General features: G+C 32.3%; 1 protein-coding gene across 1 annotated transcript in view; it reads left to right on the top strand.

Moving 5' to 3' along the window:
* LOC140441433 (facilitated trehalose transporter Tret1-like) overlaps positions 1-22,015 on the top strand; it is a 153,133-nt gene that overhangs the window by 78,839 nt on the left and 52,279 nt on the right. Inside the window, exon 3 of the mRNA XM_072532162.1 lies at positions 18,890-19,193. Coding sequence (XP_072388263.1) covers positions 19,127-19,193 — 67 coding nt within the window. The 5' untranslated portion in view covers positions 18,890-19,126. The remainder of the gene's footprint in view (positions 1-18,889; positions 19,194-22,015) is intronic.

The raw sequence follows: 22,015 nt of genomic DNA, 5'->3' as shown, positions 1-22,015 counted from the left end.
GAATTGAAACAAACACTTTATTGTTTAACTTGTAAATTACAGGAATGAATAATGCAACTAACGTAAACAATAACTACTTATAACTTAAAATAGGTCCGCGGCTTAATAGCAAAAATATTATCGTCTTTCGTCGTACGTCGTATAGAGATGAGATGCCGTCATATGCATATCAACTCTTCGTCTTGAGTGCTCTACTTACACTGTGTACTCGACCCCCCGTCGAGCTACCATCATACCGCGTTTTATGTTTTTTCAGCCATGGTACTTTCGGCTTTCGGCTCGCGGTTCGTGATAAATAAAAGTTATTGGTAACGGAAATAACGGAAATGGAGTTTATTTGATGACGAATGTAATCCTACACTCGGCCATCCTCTTCAGAATCCGACTCGGATTCGTCGCTTTCATTGTCGACCCACGGTTTAAGATACTCAGCACACGTTGATGTTCGCATTGGTCCCTCATGCTCACCAATCTTAACAACATCGTAACGATCGTTATCTTTAACCTTGACAATCTCGTATGGACCTAAGAACTTTATCTTGAGTTTAAGTCCTGGGCCGAACTGGGTTCTTTTTATTGCAACTAAATCTTTTTCCTTATAAATTTTTGCACGTTTTCTTCTAGAATTATACCCTTTTTTGTTTTCAGCTTGTACCTTACATATTTGTTCTTTACATCTTTCTCGAAGTTCTTTTCTTTCTTCATCATATATTTTAATCACCTCTTCCTCTATGAGTTCTCTGATTCGAATATCATCTTTATTTTTCATTTTTACGCCAACCAATACTTCGAAAGGTGTAGTACCTATACTTCGTTGATAGGTAGAGTTCAATGCATTTTGTACCCTGTCAACATTTTTATACCATTTCGTAGGTTCTTCTAAACTCAATTTGGTAAGAACAGGGATGATTGTTCTATTCACTCGTTCAACCTGACCGTTTCCTCGTGGTACTCCAGTTGTCACTAGAACATGTTGAATGTTTTCTTCTTGGCAATATCTTTCAAATTCCTCTGATCGAAATGCTGTACCTCGGTCGGTTATCATTCGAGAAGGGTTTCCAAATATTCTTCGTTGCTTTTCAAGACAACTTATAACTTCTTTCGTCGTTGTGGACTTCGTCGGGTAAAGCCAAACAAATTTGGTAAAATCGTCTATAATTACAAGTATATGCTGATAATTCTTACTTGTAGACTGCAATGGACCCAAATGATCCGCATGGTATGTGTGCAGTGGACCGTCTAGTTTTGGTATGGGGTTAAGTGTCCCTTCCTTTTTTCCTTCCTTTTTGCTTCCCAGTATACATGCTATACAGTTAGAAATAACATTTTTAACTTTTTCTTTTATCTTTGGTATATAAAAGTCTTTAGCTATTACTTCCTCAGTTTTTTTCTCAGAAAAATGTCCTACCTCGTGACTTCTTCTTATTATCTCAGTCTGCATATTTCTCGGTACAACTAATAGTTTTAATCCATTGACATACTTGTATAATATTTCGTGCTCTAAGTAAAAATCTTCATATGCTTCTGTCAAAAGTATTTGTTTTATCGCCTTAATGTGCTCATCTTTATCTTGAGCCACTTTAATTCGTTGTATTACACCATTTTCTTCTGTAACCGTTAAAACTTTTGGATACCGGCTAAGGGTATCCACGTGAGACATCTGAGCACCTTTTCTATGCTCAATTTCATACTGGTACTCCTCTAGCATCAGTGCCCATCGTGCAACTCTTGTTGTAAGGTCCTTCTTGTCCATAGTTCGCTTAAAGGCGTCACAATCTGTAACAATTTTGAATTTGTTCCCAAGTAAATATATTCTAAACTTCTTTACCGCTCTTATAATAGCGAGTACTTCTAGCTCGTAACTGGTGTACTTTTCTTCTGCAGGTGTGGTTTTTTTACTCATGTAATATATTGGGTGGAGCTTGGAATCGTCAATTGATCGCTGTAGTAAACATGCTCCATAACCATGCTGGCTGGCATCAGTATGAAGTTCCGTATAAGCACCTTGTCGATAAATGTGTAACACCGGCTCACTTATTAGTTTTTCCTTTAGCGTTTCAAAAGCCTTTTTTTGCTTATCTTCAAACCTAAATTCTTCATCTTTTCTTAGTAAGTCACTTAACGGTTTTGCAATGTTTGCATATCCGGCTATAAATTTTCGAAAATAACCTGTAAGCCCTAAGTAAGATTGAACTTGTTTCTGAGTTTTAGGTTCAGGAAATTTCTTTATTGCTATGACCTTCGCATCACCTGGTTGAATTTTTCCGTCTTCCACAATAAATCCTAAAAATTCTACCTTTTTCTGCAGCAATTGGCATTTCTTCTTTTTAATTTCCAGTCCATATTCTTGTGCTAATTTCAATACTAATTTTAATCTATATATCCCTTCTTCTATATCAGAGCTCAGAATGATAATATCATCCATATAATAAATTACGTATTTTTTAGCCGTCAATTCTCTAAAAATGTGAGCAATAAACCTCTGAAATACTGCTGGGCTGTTACATAGTCCAAATGGACACTTGAGGAATTCAAACTGTCCGCTGGGCGTCACAAACGATGTGTACTTAGTACTACTAAATTCTACGGGAACATGAAAAAATCCGTTCTTTAAATCAATAGTGCTAAAAATTTTTGCACCTTGTAAACAGTCAAGCACGTCTTCAACAAGGGGAAGTGGGAATCTGTCTCTTATTATGTTTTTATTTACTTTTCTATAATCGCAGCAAATTCTTGTCCGACCGTCCTTCTTCTTTACCAATACTATTGGGCTGGCAAAATCTGAACAACTAGGTTTAATTATACCTTCGTTTAACCATTCATTTATCTGACTGTCTACCTCTTCTTTTTCAGAAACAGATAATCGTCTGGGTCTTTCATAAATCGGTTCCTCGCTTTTAAGGACAATTTTCATTTCAATTTCTGTCGTCTTCGTTTTCTTTGGTTCATAACTTTCCATTAACTGTCTAACAATTTCTCTGTGTTTTTCGTCTTCAATGTGTGCTACTTTTACTTCATCTTCTTTATCTTTTTCGTCAAGCATAATGTGCATAATAAAGTTTTCGTTCGTCCTCTTATGCATTACTATCCCATCATCTCTTATACTAACATATGCTTGTTGTAAAATATTATTTCCAATTATTGCTTGAAAAGATGTCGCGGCTTTTGGGATAATATGAAATGTTAGATCAAACTTCTCTTCGTTAACGTCAGCTTGTGTAGAGAATGATCCTAATGTGTTAACTTTCGCATTTTGTCCTAAGCCTTTCAAAATTATGGTGTTGGGTGTTAAACAAATATCGTTAAAGAATGTATCGTAAACATCTTCTCTTATCGTACATATATCACTTCCTGTGTCAAATAAAGCTGTTAGTGTGATCTGATTAATTGTTAGCTTAACCGCTGTTTTTGGCTGAACCTCAATTACATTTAAAGCTGTGTTTTCTGTAGTAGCCTTCGTCGAATTTTTATTGGGACATTTACTTGAAACATGCCCATATTTGTTGCAACCAAAGCACTTCGTTCCCTTAAACTTATCTGGGCAATCCTTAGATTTATGACCTCTACTTCCACAATTAAAACAAGTAATGTTGTTTTCTCTTTTCACGTCGTTCTTCTCTCTTTTGTCCTTTCTAACGATGTCTTCGTTTTTCTTAAATCCTTCTTTATTTGCTCTAAAGACTTGAGCTTGTCCAGTAGCCTTCTTACCGCGTATCCTCTCATATAGTTTAATTTTCTCCTTAAACTCTGCAAAATTTTTTGCTCCATATAGCACTAGTTTATTGGATGATTCGTCTTGTATTCCATCAATTATGTATTGCATAACAACTTCTTGTTCTAAGTAAGCTCTATTAGCTATTTCTCTCATTTTAATCATGTATTCTTGTACAGTCTCATCAAATTTTTTTCGTCTCGCCATCAACATTTTATGTATCTGCGCACTATTTACCTGTTCTCCGAATTCTTCTATTAGACGTCTCTTCAATTCAGGCCAATTTCTGATGCCTTTTTCTGACTGTACAAACAATTTGGCGAGTCCTTTTAAACATTTTTTTGCATAGATTAATTTTTGTAGGTTGTTCCACCCTGTTATCTCAGCTACTTCTTCAAATTCGATAATCCACGTGCGAATAGGATATTCGTCTTTTCCATCAAATGATCTTATGCTGTCCTCCACGTCTCTAAAACTTAATGCAAATGATTCTTGTCGTCTTATACCAGTCGCTCCAGTATTCACGGATCTAACTTCAGCGTCATTCCTTGCGCTATAACTCCTTTGTCCAATTTCTTCATGTATGTAAATATCTTCGTCATCTCGCCTTTCTTCGTATTTTCGTCTCTCTTCGTCATTATTTCGTTCATATCTACGTCTTTCATCACATATTTGTCGTCCTTCGTCATAATTTCGCTCTTCGCGTCTTCGTCTATCCTCGTCGTTTCTTCTCTCACGTCTTCGTCTTTCTTTTTCTTCACGTCTTTCGTCTTCCGAACGTCTTTCATCGTCTTCCCGTCTTTCTTCTTCTAATCGTCGTTTTTCTTTTTCACGTCTTTCATCGTCTTTCCGTCTTTCTTCTTCCAATCGTCGTTTTTCTTTTTCACGTCTTTCATCATCTTTCCGTCTTTCTTCTTCCAATCGTCTTTTTTCGTCTTCCAGTTGCGTTTTTTCGTCTTTCAGTTGTCTTTTTTCTTCCTTTCGTCTTTCGTCGTCTTCATCTATATCTGATACGTCATCCTCCTCTTCGTCGTCTTCAGTTTCGTCGTCGTTAATAAAGGTATTCAAAAATGAACAAATACGGACAACCACGTCATGCTTTTCATTTTTATAATTTAAACCAAGAATTTGGCATACCGCAATTAAATCAGGAAGATCAAAATTTTCACTTACGTCTTGACATTTACTCAAAAATTGTTCGGAAGTGTCGTCAAGCCGAAATCCAGGAAAAGCACGCAAAGCTTTTCTAGTTTTTCGAGGTTCACCATCAGTGGTAAAACAAATATAATGTAAAATTTTAGCAACTCTCAATTTAGCATGAGTAATATTATAGCCAATATTACCGATAGAACCCAAAGTTGCCATAATAATAAAATATTTTTTTAAAAAAATATCCAACAATACCGAAAATATATGTAACTACATATAAACTATAAACATGCAAAAAATTAAACCTTTTCAAAAATGATTATTGTCTTTTAATAACCATAACGCATATTTGTGCTATCAAACCTACATAAATTATCGTTTTCCTAATCTAAAACAGAAATATATCGTCGACAAAAAATAGGAGTAATAAAATTTTTATTATAATTGATTTCTATTTATTACGGAATTCACTCTTAAGACTCATAAACGTTTAAAAACCGGATACCATAAATGTTCAAATAATGTATGAAAATGTTTTTATTATAGTCACAAAATTAAATCTAGGTCAAGTAAAAATAGTTCATTCATATAATAAGAAACACGTGCGTCTTTACTGAGAGTTCATCTACTATACTATTAATTCTGTTATATAAACAAATGCAAAACTTTCAAATCACAAATGTCATATAAATATAAATAACGTTATCTTCTTTGTCTTTATCTTATTTGCTTGGTAGAATGTTGAAAAATAACTCTTACCTTAGCAAATCATCTTTAATAGTTTTTTAATTTGTTACCATCTTTCGTCGGTTGAGACTTTATCCTCTTTGCTCCTGTTTCTCGTTCTTGGCACATCTACTTGAGTTGGTATTGGTAAACAAGGCGTTGTTGTGTCGTCAATCATATAATATCCTGTTCCTCTATCCTTTATCTGCTATCCGCTATCTGCTATCTGCTATCATTTATCGTTCATCGTTCATCGTTTATCGTTTATCGTTTATCGTTCATCGTTCATCGTTTATCGTTCATCCCGGTTGAGCCCCCAAAATGTAGGGTTTTTCTTTGTCGTCTAGGGTTTAATAATTATAGGCCACGGGTCGATCCGAATTGAAACAAACACTTTATTGTTTAACTTGTAAATTACAGGAATGAATAATGCAACTAACGTAAACAATAACTACTTATAACTTAAAATAGGTCCGCGGCTTAATAGCAAAAATATTATCGTCTTTCGTCGTACGTCGTATAGAGATGAGATGCCGTCATATGCATATCAACTCTTCGTCTTGAGTGCTCTACTTACACTGTGTACTCGACCCCCCGTCGAGCTACCATCATACCGCGTTTTATGTTTTTTCAGCCATGGTACTTTCGGCTTTCGGCTCGCGGTTCGTGATAAATAAAAGTTATTGGTAACGGAAATAACGGAAATGGAGTTTATTTGATGACGAATGTAATCCTACATATATATATATATATATATATATATATATATAAGAATAAGAAAAAAGAAGTACTTGTGACTCGTTTGGAACAAATATATAACTGTTTTGGATGGGTTGCAATAATAGGGCTATTGGTTAACTACTTTTTTATTCTCGAGCTTTCAATTGTGTTTACAATTATTATCAAGAGCTAAAAAAGACAAAATACTTACAAGGTTGAACTAAAAAGAAAAAACAATTTTTGTTAACTTACCAAATAAAAATTAGTTTGGTAAGTAAAAATCACTGCTTACATGTTCAAAATATTTAATACAAAAATGTTTTTATCTAATAAATGTTTCTCTGAAAAATTTTTATAATTTTGAAAACATTTTTTTAATATAAGAATAATTGAATTTATAAATAAGTTCAAATAGCAACCAATTACAAATAGCCTCAATGTCATAAATGCCAACATAAAATTTTTATTTTTGACAATTATATTGCCAAAAGTAAAACTTCGTTTAAACATTCTTTTTTGTTTAGTAACAAAAAGAAGAAGATTTATTCACCCTTGACAGATGTCTGAAAGAATGTGACAGATATATGGAGAATTAAAGATGACATTTTACAAGTTTTATATATAAATCATAAAGAAAGAATATAATTATAAATTTTGCTTAAATTTTGAATTTCAGATCTTTTGTTTAAACTCTTATCATTTTTGCTAATACAAACCATTTCCAAAAAAGTCCTTTTAAATTTATTACTTTCACTACATAAAATTTTAATGTTCTCAAAATCCATAATATGGTCTTTATCGATTACATGTTCTGCCAAAGCACAAGATGGTTTTTTAATTCTGCAATCACTTTTGTGAGAAATAATGCGATTTGAAAGATTTCTTCCGGTCTCACCAACATATTCAGCCTCACACTGAGTACAACTAATGCTGTATACTAAATTCGTTTTTTCAAATTTGTCTATAGGATATTTAGTTTTAGAATATAAAGATTTTTATTTACCAAATTATGATTTTTACTTACCAAACTAATTTTTATTTGGTAAGTTAACAAAAATTGTTTTTTCTTTTTAGTTCAACCTTGTAAGTATTTTGTCTTTTTTAGCTCTTGATAATAATTGTAAACACAATTGAAAGCTCGAGAATTAAAAAGTAGTTAACCAATAGCCCTATTATTGACTCCAACCCATCCCAAACAGTTATATATATATATATATATATATATATATATATATATATATATATATATATATATATATATATATATACCTATATAAAATATTTGTTGAACAAAGACACTTATGGGTGGGTAATCGGTCACAAAATTGGAGAAAAAAACAAGGACCTTGCTACTCCATCCCTTAATAAAAACGTTTCGTGTATGAATCTATACACATTATCAGAGTTTAATCTAAAAGTTCATCATTAAGCTTACAAATATAACGAAAATATCAAAGAAAAATATGAAGGGTACAGGGAAACACGATATGTCATTTCTTTTCACAACTGAATAAATTGAATTTTAATGTTCTAAAACCAATTATTTTTATTTCAAAAAAGGGATTCAAAAGAGTAGTTTACATAAAAAAAGAAGTTAACATTATTTTAAAGTATTATAATTACAGTTTTTTTGGTTAACAAAAGCTAAAGTCGGAGGAGGATCCACCAACGATCCTGGAAGTTAAAGACGCTGTAAGCAAACTAGCCAGAAACAAATCACCCGGAATAGATAATCTCCCAGCTGAATTATATAAAGAAGGTGGCCACGATATCATAATAGCGCTACAGTAGCTTATAAAAGAAATATGGATACAGAAGTCCCTTCCCAATGATTGGAATATTGGAATACTTTGCACCATACACAAAAAGGGAGATATCTTTGAATGCTCTAACCATCGAGGAATTACGCTCCTAAATGCAGCGTATAAAATATTCTCCAATATACTATACCATCGTATGGCACCATATGCAGAGCGAATAATAGGACAATACCAGGCTGGTTTCAGAGGTGGTAAATCAACAATTCATCAGATTTCAACCCTGAGACAAATTCTAGAGAAAACACTGAAATACGGTGTAGACACGCACCACATATTTATAGACTACAAGGCAGCCTACGACTCTGTAAATAGAAGAGAATTGTTTAGAGCAATGATAGACCTAGGAGTACCAAATCAGTTGGTAAGTTTAACCAAACTAACCCTTGAAAAAGTTGAATGCAAAGTACGAATCCAGGGGGAACTCTCTGAACCTTTTAAAACAAATAACGCTCTACGTCGGGGAGACCCACTCTCCTGTATACTATTCAATCTAGCTCTGGAAAAAATAATACGTACGTCACAAATCACAACTACCGGTTCAATATATAACAAATCTGTGCAAATCTTAGCATATGCTGATGATATCAATATTGTTGGGAGAACGGAAAACGCAGCACGAGAGGCGTACGTAGCATTAAAAGAAGCGGCTACAAAAATGGGTTTAATAATAAACACCAATAAAACAAAATACATGAAAATAGGTAGGCAACCACAAACACTACGGCCACTTGTTATAGAAAATGACCTCATTGAAGCAGTTAACGAATTTGTATACCTGGAAACGCTCGTCAATTCTGAAAATGACACTACCGCAGAGATAAACCGCAGAATTTGCACGGCTAATAGATGCTATTTTGGGCTTAATCTCCTTTTTAAATCTACAGTTATATCAAGAAATACAAAACTAAAACTCTACAAAACAATAATACGCCCGGTCCTAACATATGGTTCAGAAACATGGACTTTAACAAAAAGCAATGAAAACATGTTAGGATGTTTCGAAAGAAAAATACTAAGGCGCATCTATGGAGCGGTAAATGAAAATGGTGTCTGGAGAAGACGATACAACTTCGAACTCCATAGGATATACCAGGAACCAGATATCGTAAAACACATAAAGATAGGACGTCGTGAGGTGGGTAGGCCATGTAATGCGGATGGAGCAAACCGACCCAGCTAGAAAAACGCTCCTTGATAGACCTATTGGTCAAAGAAGAAGAGGAAGACCCAGAACAAGATTCCTAGATAACATCGATGAAGACATGAGAAATATGGAAATACGTGCTTGGCGGAGGAAGGCGATGGATAGGGACGACTGGAGAAAAATTCTTGGGGAGGCTAGGACCCACACAGGATTGTAAAGCCAAAATGATGATGAAGAAAGCTAAAGTCGGCTTTATTGCAAAAAAATCTGAGACAAAACCAGCCGTTTTTATTTTTGAACTAAAAAAGAAAATAATGTATTTATTAATGTTTATTTATCAACATCTAAATAATTTATATTCACTATTAGAGATTAGCCAGGACCTAGAAAAATGTCTTTGCTTTTGGACTGCAAAACCGCATAAGACTCATTAGGTCATTAAACTTAGCCTTTGGAATGGGTAAAGAACCTGTAGGAAAAATTCAAAAAAATTGAATAAATCTCATTTTTATATAAAAGCTATGATCAGATGATGCCACTATGTCCTTAAAACTCTAAGTTTTAAATGGGCATTTTTGTAAATATATTGTGTCTAAAAATGATTTCCGATCCAGTACTAGGTTTTGTGACAGACTCACTATAACAAACAAAGATGGTTTGGAACGGGAATGCCTAATGACTTCTTCAAACTTTTCCGGGACCTCAAAGGGGCTCTGCAAATCCCAGAACCCTAAATTTTTGTCACAGTACAAATAGGAATGTCCTCTTATAGGGAATGTGATATTTATTTCTTTCAGATTATGAATTTTGTTGTTTACTGCAAAATGAATTATAAATCGAAAAATAAGTTTTTATTTTGTCCTCTGGCAGAGTCACTCAAGATTTGCAATTCTTCAACATGGTCTTATAAATTATTGATAAAATGAAGAATATTTTGAAAAATCAGTACAGATGGCTTCTTTTTTGTTGCTTTTTTTGCAGATTTTTTGGCTTGCCTTTTCCTTGAATAGAACGCTTCAGTCACTTCTAGGGTATCTAAAAGCAATATTAAATTCCTTATTAAAAATTGTTTTGTACGTTTTATATGAGACTTTGACATTTAGATAATTTTCCTTAAAGAGATTAAAAATTTTTTGATTGTGAGCTCTTCTGGTAAATAACTTTTGATGTGTTCACATATTAAACTTTTTGTTAAGTAGTCTAGCTTCCTATGTCTTGCACTATGCTTTCCACGTCTCTTCTTAGGAGCTCCACTACTTCCTTTGGGGCTATCCTTTATATAATTTATGTTATTTTTTGTAATCCCATTAATGGAACAAAAAGCTTTGGCACACACCGGAATATCACAATCGCGAACTCGAACTCGATACGCATAACTTGCATCATGGAAACTGGCAGTATTCTCGTTTCAACGAAAACTTCTATGCTGGATAGGTAAAACCGTATTTAACCCATCCAAATACTAATTCTGTTATTCGTGAGAGCACAGAGCATTAAAATTTCTCAATATTTCTTTTCTTTGCGCCTCATTAATTACCTCAAAGCATTTCAACCTTAAGCAGTTACAAGGCTGTCCAGCTTCATGAGTCGGTAACTTTAACAGTTTAGAGACCTCTGACATCTAGCTAGTAGTTTTCCTTTTTTTTTTTGCATGCATAATTTTGTTTTCAACGGACCCGTCCTAATCATTATTAGGCATAATCGTTTATTAATAATTACACAAACAAACAAGAACTTACACTTTTGCGGTTGCAATAATACTGGTACGTTTCTTAAAAATGCATATTTCATCAGCCGGTTTGTTTACATGATATCGCTAGCTTTTTCTCTTGGACGTTTGGACTAAGCTGGTTTTTATTCGGTACGCTATATTTTACACATTGTTTTACGCCATACTACGATAGTTTTTTCCCAGTTTTAGTACTCTAAAATATAGGTCGTCATTCGAAGAATTTTATGGTATTTTCAATAACATATCTGGTTTTTTTTCCTGTACCTATCATATAGCTGACGAACACAACTGACACTTGGTGACAGTAATGTATAAAAAAGCTAAACTTGGAACAAAGTTTTTTTAAAAAATGGAATTCAGATGGAATCGAATGGGATGCTTCTGTAATTCGTCCTTTTTTAATATCGTCGGGTTGTATTTCATCAACGACAGATTTAAGATATGCTCACACAAATAAATGTAATGTATTGGCCAAGATTAAGGATAAATCCCTCTTACGGCGCTTATGTATATACATCAGTTAAATACATTACATAGCCTATCGTGTTTCAACAGGTTAAAGCAGTTCCAGTTCTGGTATGGCTATATAAAAATAAACTTTAATTTGGTATACCAAGTGTGTTTTGCCCAAATATTTGATGACGATGAGATAAAAACGCTTTTGATGATTTTTAAATGTATCAATAAAACACTACAATGTAATTTATTATCAATACAGACAGCTATTATAGCAGATTCTTTGTTTGTTCTGAAAGCTGTAATTACTCCTTTTTTTATGTGTTTGGCTATTTTTGTTGATATCTTGCCTGTATATGTAGTAGGGTCAAAAATGTTAGGTTTTTTTCTAGAAAGACATATTTCGGGGCTTTCTTATGCTGTTTTTGCTTAACAATTTTATTTATTTTTTCGTTGTTCCTATTGTTTACTACTACTTGATTGATATTTAATTCTATTTTGAAAATATTTTTTGACATGGGAATTTCTGTTAATATCTATAACATGCTATGGTAGGCTGCAAATTTCTGGTCTGTACGATGGGATTATTCATTACAATAAGAGTCAGAAGAAAAAGCACTTAGACAGTTGTGTGTACGAACTTACATGTGTTGACTGGCCAAAGACTTACATCGGTCAAAGTGGTAGAACCTTTAACAAATGTATAGCTAAACAGAAAATGGCTTTTAATTATAGAAAAACAGATTCTATGTACGCACTTCACCTTCTAGATCATAATCATACTTTTAGTGACCAATTTCAAATGCTCCATGTTTAAATAAATTAAAAAGTATAGATATATTTTTAACCAACCAACTTGTCACAAATAGCTCTCCTCTTCTCGACTTATTCAGTTAAAGACTATTAAGTGTAGAAGCATTTTAAAAATACATCACTTGAGAACGGCACTTTTTAGTTATTATTATTATTAACGGTAAAATCCGTCACTTAATTTCTAAATTGTTTATGAGAGTAATAAACAAAATGTCGATTTTGGAAACTAGCAAGCAGAACTTATTCAGGTTTTTTGCATTATTATTTACATCCGAATATAAAACTCTTAATCTAACTTAAATACACAATATTATCACAAATACACTTTTTCACACATCTATACAAGGAGTTATCCAGGAGTTAAATAGCTTCTACGTTGGTATGACTGAGAAATTTTCTCACGTGCTCTTTCGTCTAATCTTGATTAACAAATCATTATAAATTTCTTAATTGGTTACGTAGCGGTAAGCTTTTGTAATCGTTAGGAGGAAGCTATTTTGACTTCTTTGAATTATTAGCCTATTTCTTGACGGTTCAATCCCGCAGTTGTACTCCATACCTTCACATTGGTTTCATTATAGACCGATAAATCAGTCTTTTATACCTTAGGTCAACTTTTAATTGTTTTCCGACTAACTAATACATTTGTCTAGTTTTGAGCCTAATCTGTTCAGCTTTCTGTCTTTCATAATGTTTTTTAATTGAATCTTCCATTAAGGTGGAGTCCGAGGTATTTTGCTTAGTCTGCTTGATTTAACTGACGCCCTGCTAGATATGTAGAGAAGTTGTTATTTCTTCGTTGTAACGTAAAATTGACTAGAACTAACTTCGAACTATTTAGTTGTATTTTCTAATCCTTGGTCTACTTATAAACATTGTTAGTAGCAACTTGTAATATCTGTGCAGCTGTCTGTTGAGCGCCATCTTATGCCATAATAACCGAGAAAATGAAAATGTGCTGATTATAATTATTGTCTCATTGGCTGTTGGAATATCTTTATTATAAATTAGGTAGACTGGTCCCAAAACGCTACCCTGTAGTGCTCCAAATGAGATTGATTTAAAGGTTAATAAACCCTCTTCATGTGATACTCGAAATTTTTTATTGCAAAGATGTGACTCCAGTAATTGACTATTTATAATAAGTCCTTAGTGCCACACTTTAATAAATACACAAAGAAATTCTGTTGGACAGTACTGTTTTAAATGATTTTTCAATACTGGATGTTATTCTGTGTACTTGTTCTACTGTTAAATGAAGGATTCTAAATCTTAATTGAAAATCAGGTATGTTGACTAAGGGTTCGATTCTTTTTAGCAGCAATTTCTTAAATAACTTGGGAATGTGAGCTGGCAATAGCGAGATAGCTCTTTATAAATCTACTTGTTCTGCTTATGTACCTAAATTTTTGAACATAACTATCTGAGCTGTTTTAAAACATTCCAGAACCTGTTTCGATCTGAAACAGGCATAATGATTGCCTTTCGTCGCAGTTCTCATAGGAAGCCAGGTGAAATTTAATTAATTCCATGAGCTTTATTTGGGTTAATGTTAGTACGAATTACTTGAGCTATTTCGATTCGAATCATCATCTTCTTGTTTATTTCGGCTTGATAGAATGAAGTTGGCTCGATTGTGAATTATATGTTATTAAGTTGAAACATGCTAGCAAAATATTGAACAAATAATTGAGTTTCCTGTTCATTACGTCTGACCCATTGTTTTTGTGTGTCCCTAAGTGCAGGCACTCTGACAAAGGGTTTTTTAAATCTCCTAGTTGCTTTCCATAGTAATCTTTGTCTGTTTCAGAACTCCTCAGTTCACTTAGATCAAAATCAATTCTGATTGAAATCGTTGGTTGTTTTTAACCTGGTTACTAATTTTATTGAATATACTTTTATCTTCAAGATTTCTATTTCTCTGTCATATTCTTCTTGCTTTTCTTCTTTCTTTTATCATGGCACTGGCTTCTAAAGGATCTTCTCCTTTTTGTGTCCTGCTCGATTATCATGCGTTGGCTATCAAATTGACTATACCTACTAATTTTGTTGAAGGCAGCTCAAAGAAGGAATACAGAATGTCTGTTAAACCATTCCCCAAGGGTTTTAAGCCATGACGTTCGACTTCGAACTGGCCCACTTCGTTTATCTATCTTGCCTTGTGTTATTAAATGCGATTTTTGACTGTAACTTTTTCCATCTGCTGCAAAACAACCTCGTTACGAACTCTGTCTACCCAGATTATTGGAAAAATTCTCCGATAACCAGATTTCAAAGGCTTCTTTCAAAGTTTTCTTAGAATTGTATGTGTTAAAGTCCAACCTTCGACACCATATAAAACATTAAAAAAACCAGCTCTGGTCTTTTTTATACGTATTCTAATTTATTTGCTATGTCCCAGTTTTTATTAAGATTACAATCAAGATAAGTGATACTTTTAGTTCTCTCCAATTGTTCTCCATAGGCTGTTATTACTTCTGGTTGTATTGGTGTTTGGCTGACAACCATTACCTTTGTCTTTGTGGTGTTTAGCTTCAGTCCATATTCATCACACGTTGTCAAAATCCTATTAATCAGATGTTGAAGATCTTCGTAAGTATTTTCTTTTAACACCATCTCGTCCGCGTACCTTAAATTATCAATATTGATGCCATTAATTTTGATACCACATTGATAAATTTCAAAGAATAGTGAACTTTATGTACTAGTTTTTCCTTTATCTTCAAAGCTGTAATTATGACATTAAATTTTAATTTTGAGTTGTAGTAACAAATACGAGGAATTTGAAGTATGAATAAAAAATGCAGAATTTAATGTTTTACATTACAAACGATCACACGTCACAGGAAATGCATTTAAGAAGTAGGTTTTGGGTGTGGTTTATTGCAGAGGTTTTGTTCTTTTGAAAAACATACTGGTGTAATTGAAAAAAAGTTTTAAATGTTTTAGATCGTTTGTTGTGTGAAAGTTTAACTCCAGCGTTTTTTAAGCATATTTCAAATGCCTCACATTTGTTGTCAAAACTAAAATTTCATGCTATAGGTTTTAAAGGTTAGGCTCTAGTAATCGAAACTTCATAGTGGCCAGTCAATGAAAGGGATGGATGGTATGGATCTCGTGAGAATCATAAAAAATGGCAAAAATCGCGCCACGTTTATTTATTTAACACCTAACACCACGTATAAAATCTAAGTTTACTTGCGACAAAATACAAAAACTGCATACGAAATCTGAAATCTTTACGTTTAAAACTCTTAATTTCTGTCGATAGGTCACTTGAATCAAAAGATATCGAATTTTTACTGTCGAGCTGATACAAATTTTATTAAACATTGATTTCGCGCCCATAACTGACATGTAAAATCGACGGTCACTTCAGGCGTTGTTTCTAAGAGAATTGTTGAGCGTTGTTTCATTCTTCACAAAAAATGCTTATAAATATTTTTGTTTAAAATTATCTCAGCTACATTTTTTATTTGAAATATTTTTTTCTACTGTGTACAGATTCTTGGTAAATCGATTTTTTTGCGTTTTTGTCCCACTTCGAGATAGGTTTTAGGGAAAGCCCGGAGGTAAAAGTGGTAAACATTTTTGCATGTTTTATGGGGTCCCAAAATTAATATTCTCGGCAAAATTCAGCTTGTTGGTATGATTTTTAGAGTCATCATATGTCAATAAAACATTTTAGTTCTTTTACTGTCAAAATTCAGATCCCACTCGCTAATTGTCTATGCGCTTCAGCTTCAGTGCAAGTATTGTTTTTCTTTAGTTTCAGAGATTAAGTAAAGCAAACGTGGATAAACTAAGTTTATTTCAACTCTTAAAATAAACTCATCAAATAAAAAAAATATCATAAATTCTAATTATATTAATAATTATCGCTTACAATTAATACGGATATCGGTTACAAACAATTCGCTGACACTGATAAGCTAATGCCGACTCAGCGGGCGTATATAAACAGATCGTAATTTCTGAATCTGCTTACAGGCTCCGAGAACTTCCGAATAAATCGAAACGGTGCGTTTAAAAATTCACTGTAAAAGGAGTATTGTCGGCTTCGCCAAAACACAGGACCGCAATTAGGGATATTAACACAAAAATATTGTATGTTGTACCATGGTTTCGGTTCCTTATTAACTGTTCATTTATTCTTTGTTTAGTATAAACTGTTGACCATTCAATAGTTTGAATGTAGTGGTGCAGAACTATTCAGGACTGCTTTAATGTCGAAGTGGTTAGTTCAGAAACTTGACTTTTATACAAATATGTAATACCAGACTTTCATCTTTAGAAAATTCTGAGGTGTCATCATAAATATGTTCCGGTATGAAGTTCTCGTCAATACTTTTGGTAAAAAAAGTTTCACTTTTGCACTATCACCAAAACCGTAATGCTCTTCAAGCAAGTCATTTAATTCAGCACGTAATTCTTTATTCGTGAAAAATTTTCGATTACATTACAAAAATTGACAGGTGAATCCAAAATTCAGAAAACGTAAAAACGTTTTTTCGGTTGAAATATTTTTTACACTAAACCGCAAGAGGAAGCAGAACAATTAATTTACAACTTACTTTTCGGAGAGATCATAAAGCTCTTATTACTGAAGGTCTATATTATATAAACGAAATGCTTAAATGTTACAAATTCAATAGCTGTCAAATAAACGCTGGCAGACGTTCTAGGTGCTGTTCATAAAATCCGTCTTATTCATGAATAAATATGACTTACAAAAACAAAATATTTAAAAATTTAGGAAAAGTTAATAAATATGAGCACATTTCTTCAATGTGTAAAAATATTAAAATCCTCCTCTAATTTTGAACCTACCTTACTTCGTATGGATGAAATAATTTATTATAACGTAAAAATCTCAGTATGGATTTTTGCGAAATATCAAGTTTTTATTAGAACTTTTTTTTTTCAGTTGATACACATTTTCTGTCTCCTCATTTGGATAAACCTTTTAATAAGTTACATTAGATCTTTATATGAAATTTCGGTTAAGTAAATAAAAATATTAACAGACAAATTATTTAAGATATTACACGTTTCATAATTCCAAAATTATGGCATTTAGCTATAGATTATACGATATGAAAAATATTCCTTATATTTAACCACTTCGAAAGTTTAAAAAATAAATAAGGTACCACTATTAACAAAATTTACTACATTTATATGAAATGAGTAAATCTGACAACAATTTAAAGAATACCTTAAAGTCCGTGTCAGACGGTCAAATATTTGATCAAACTAGCTTGACCAAACCAAAAAATTGATAGCATATGACGCCACATCCTGAGTTTGATCAAATCGTCTAAAAATAGAGGATCTTCCATTTTCAAGGTCAGTTTGATCAAACTTTAATTTTGATTGGTCGAAAAATATCTAAAGTCAAATGACAATCAGCAGTTTCTTATGCAACTTTCTTATGCAGTTTTTGTATTTTACCGAGAATTAAGTCAGTTTTTATAAAGGTGTTAAATAAATTAACGTGGCGCGATTTTTGCCAGTTTGTAAGATTCTCGTGAGATCAATAAAATTAATCACTTTCATTGACCAGTTGTAGTAAAATTTTAATTTTTAGAGATCAGTCTTTAAAACCTATAACACGAAATTTCAATTTTGACTTGTGGCAATAAATATGAGGCATTTGAAATATGAACAAAAACGCAGAATTTCATGTTTTATATTACAAACGTTCACACGTCACGGGAAATGCATTAAAGAAAACAATTTTGGATACAGTTTATTGCAGAAATTTTGTTATTTTGAAAAACGTACTAGTGTAATTGAAAAAAAAGTTTTAAATGTTTTAGGTCGTTTATTGTAAAAAAGTTTCAATTCAGCATTTTTTAAGCATATTTCAAATGCCTCATATTTGTTGCCAAAACTCAAAACTAAAATTTCATGCTAGAGGTTTTAAAAGTTCTAGTAATCGAAACTTTATAGTGACCACTCAATGAAAGGGATAGATTGTATTGATCTCGCGAGAATCATAAAAAATGGCAAAAATTGCGCCTGTATGTATATTTATCACCTGTATAAAATCTGTGTTTATGTGCGGCAAAATATAATCACTACATACCAAAGTTGAACTCCGTACCTTTAAAACACATCTTGATTTTTGTCGATAGGTCACTTGAATAAAAAAATATCGAATTTTTACCGTCGAGATGACAAATTTTATTAAACAAAGATCGCTTCAAGCGTTGTTTCTAAGAGAGCGGTTCATTCTACACAAAAAATGCTTATAAACGTTTTTGTTTAAAATTATTCCAGCTACATTTTTTATTTGAAACATTTTTTTCTACGGTGTACAGATTCTTGTTAAATTAATTTTTTTGTATTTTTACCCCCCTGCGAGGTAAGTTTTAGGGGGAAGCTCGGGGGTAAAAGTAGTAAACTTTTTTGCATCTTTTTTGGGGTCCCACAATTAATATGCTTGGCAAAATTCAGCTTGTTCGTATAATTTTTAGAGGTTCAGTAGTTCAGTGGCATTTTCGTCTCTGACGACTGGAGTATTATACAAACATTACTAATTACTCTAATTTTTGGCAATGTGTAATTAATTTCGATATAGCAAATTAAATAAATTATTTTTTATTTTTCAGTTCATTGAAGACTAAAACGAATAAATCAAATTTTAAATATCCTAGACTCCAAACATGGCCTTACTATAAGGAATTTACATTACTCACACAAAAGTGGCATTATCAAGCAGTTGGTTACAAGTGCATTAATTACAAAGTCATTATTCGGTAACAGTGAACTTCGTGAAGTCCTAAAAATAATCAAGTTAGAAGCTTAGATATATTTCGGTTGCTTTGACGTCAATTAGAAACAGCAGTATGCGCGAGAAATCGTTAGTGCAAATGTTCCAAGGAACGCTTCCCCAATTGATAGCCGTTCTTACAGGTGAGTTTTTTAAAGTTATTATCAAAATTAATAATTTCTGACTAAATCCAACTAATTATTCAATTTTTTTATCTCTTGCGCTTTATTTATTTAATGCTCAAAACAACTGTTAGTTATTATTTTATAAATTGAGGATTATAGATATTTATCTTTATGGTTTTAGTTAGTAAATATCCTTCTTCTTCTTCTTTTTTCCAGAGGTTAGTTATTTATTGACTATCCTGCATTAAAATTCGCTTTATCTTTTGAGTGGCGTGCACTTCTTCTTTCTTTCGGATTATGTTTGTTATTTAGTGTTTGTTTAGTTAACGATTTCCATTCATTCAGTTTAAATGTTATTTACATTTTATTCTGTTTTCTTTTATATTCTCATTATTCCAGTAGATAAGTAATTTGTGTCTATGTCTTTCTTCATCTCTCTATCAAGTCTTGTAATAACTTTCACTCTTCGGATAAATCTCATTGCGATGGCTTATAATCTAGAGTTATCTCTTTATGCCATTAACTAGCTTTCACATCCATATAAGGAATATGTGTGGCTACTGTCTTATAAAGTTTTGTCATTGTATGGTTTTTTCCTTGTCAAGTTCAATGTTCAGTGAATTGTCGTATATATAAATTGAAACCTGCCAATTTTGTGATCAATATCCCTATCTTTCTCGAAACTTGTGTTAAAAAGGTAGGTAAGGTAAAAAGGATGAAATTTAATCACTTGTTCTAGTTGTTTTTATTTTTATTGTTATGTATGTAGGTACCTTTAAATGCTACAACTCTCTTCTTTCTGTCGATATTTTGATATCAAAACTCTTACACACTTTATATAGTTTGTAGATTAGAATGTAACTCACTTTTACCTGATCATCGGCAATAAAGCTATATATATATATATATATATATATATATATATATATATATATATATATATATATATATATATATATATATATTTATATATATATATATATATATATAGTAGGATCGTTTTAGCCTGTCGCATAAGTAATAAAAGTGTCTGTTCAGATTTGCCTCAGGTAGTCAGCGGTTCCCAAATTAAAAATGTACGGTTTTCTTAATTTGATAATACGGCATTAGGAATTTTTTTAATAAAATAACTTTGTGTTATGTTTTATAATAATTGAATATCATAATGTAAATTGATAAACATTGAGTATGAAATATACAAGGTCATTCACGCAACATGTGGCATGTTGCATTCTTCTAGCACTTCCGGTTGTACCGGAAGTCGCCATTAAGTTTCTTATTTTAAATAGAAACTGTGTTTTTTGTTATTTTTTTTAGAATCTACGTAAAATTCTGGATCGATTTTTATTGGGATACCATTCTCGAAAAAATAGCCGTTTTTGAGATATTTAAAGTTTTTGAAAAATTTTTCATATTACACATGCAACTTCAAAAATTAATATTGTGGTTAATATTTATGCTGAAAAAACAAAAATTATTTTTCAGCGTGTACTAAACTCTATTTTTATTTAAGCATAAAAAAATTTGCCAATGTTAATACTCTGTGTTCAAAATTTTGTAATAAATTTTTATTTTTATATATTTAATAAATATATCTATAAAAATATATTATATCAATATAAAACAAAGACTTATTCCTACTTCCCACACACACCTTCCCAAACCCACCGAGGTAGGTTGTGCTAATGCGGTACAATCAGCCCCGGCTTTCCTCCGCCCCCTGGTCTTTGAAGCCCGGTCTCGACTATTTCGCGGTATCCCCCGTCAGGCAATGGGAAATTTCCGTGTATTTACATTTAAGTGGTAGGTTAGCCCATTTGTCTTTATCACTACCGGTCAAAGCAATTGTTCGGCGATCTAATGATGGTTGTGTGTGCCGATACTTGCATTCCCTTTTCTGCACCAAGTGCAGTCGAGAGAAGGTTCCTCTTTGTCGAACGAACATGTCTGAGCCAAAGCCTTGAAAATAAATGAAGATGGTTGTTGACGTTTTTGATTTGTCTAGCGTAAACCATCGAGCATTAGAAGCTGAATAAGTGCTCACTGCAGAAACTGAGTAGATAAAAGAGATACTTTTGTAGAGTTTTTTAAGCGAAATAAAACGAAGAAGTGCCGTAAGTAACGGTGCGCAGAAAAATTCTTGGAGGGGTTTAGAAAAATCCGATCTCTTTTATAGTTCCAAAATTCCTTATTTACTTTTGTCGATACGTTTGCTTTATATCGCTAATGAAACAACAACGAAAATATCTAGAATTAAGTAAAAAACGAGATGCCCTTTTAGGGCATCTCGTTTTATCTAATATGGTTATTTATTTAAAATCTAACTGTTTATCTAATATCGTTGTTTATTTCTGTTTCAGTTTATATATTCAACAATGTGCAAATTAATTTTAAATATGCATAAGTTTTACATAAGTTTAAATAAGTCGGCTATGAAATGTGATTAAGTTATCTATGTTAATATAGATACAGTAACGTTTGTTTTTCTATTGAACTAAAATTTACAGAGCAGAAGAGAATATTTCAAATGATTCAAAACTGATCGTTTTTTAAACTAGGTATGAAAAAATGGTTGTGTTTTAAATCATGTGGCTTTGCAAAACGTCAACTGCCATGTAGGGTCCGCATAGCACCCATTAAAACTTTTCTGTGATCTACTTGTTTATAAACAGAATAATAGGCTGAGTAACACAAAGATATAAAAAATATGTTTTATTGACTTATTATCTATTAATATTTGTTATTCATTAATATTATAAAAGTTAAAAAATAAAATTATAAGAAAACGTCAAAAAACATTTTTCGCAGAAACATTTTGTTTTTTTGTCATCTTTCCTTGG

The sequence above is a fragment of the Diabrotica undecimpunctata genome, chromosome 5 (assembly GCF_040954645.1).
Source record: "Diabrotica undecimpunctata isolate CICGRU chromosome 5, icDiaUnde3, whole genome shotgun sequence".
NCBI classification, from domain to species: Eukaryota; Metazoa; Arthropoda; class Insecta; order Coleoptera; family Chrysomelidae; genus Diabrotica; species Diabrotica undecimpunctata.
The sequence above is the reverse complement of the archived record's forward strand: the minus strand, read 5'-3'. Positions and strand labels throughout refer to the sequence as shown.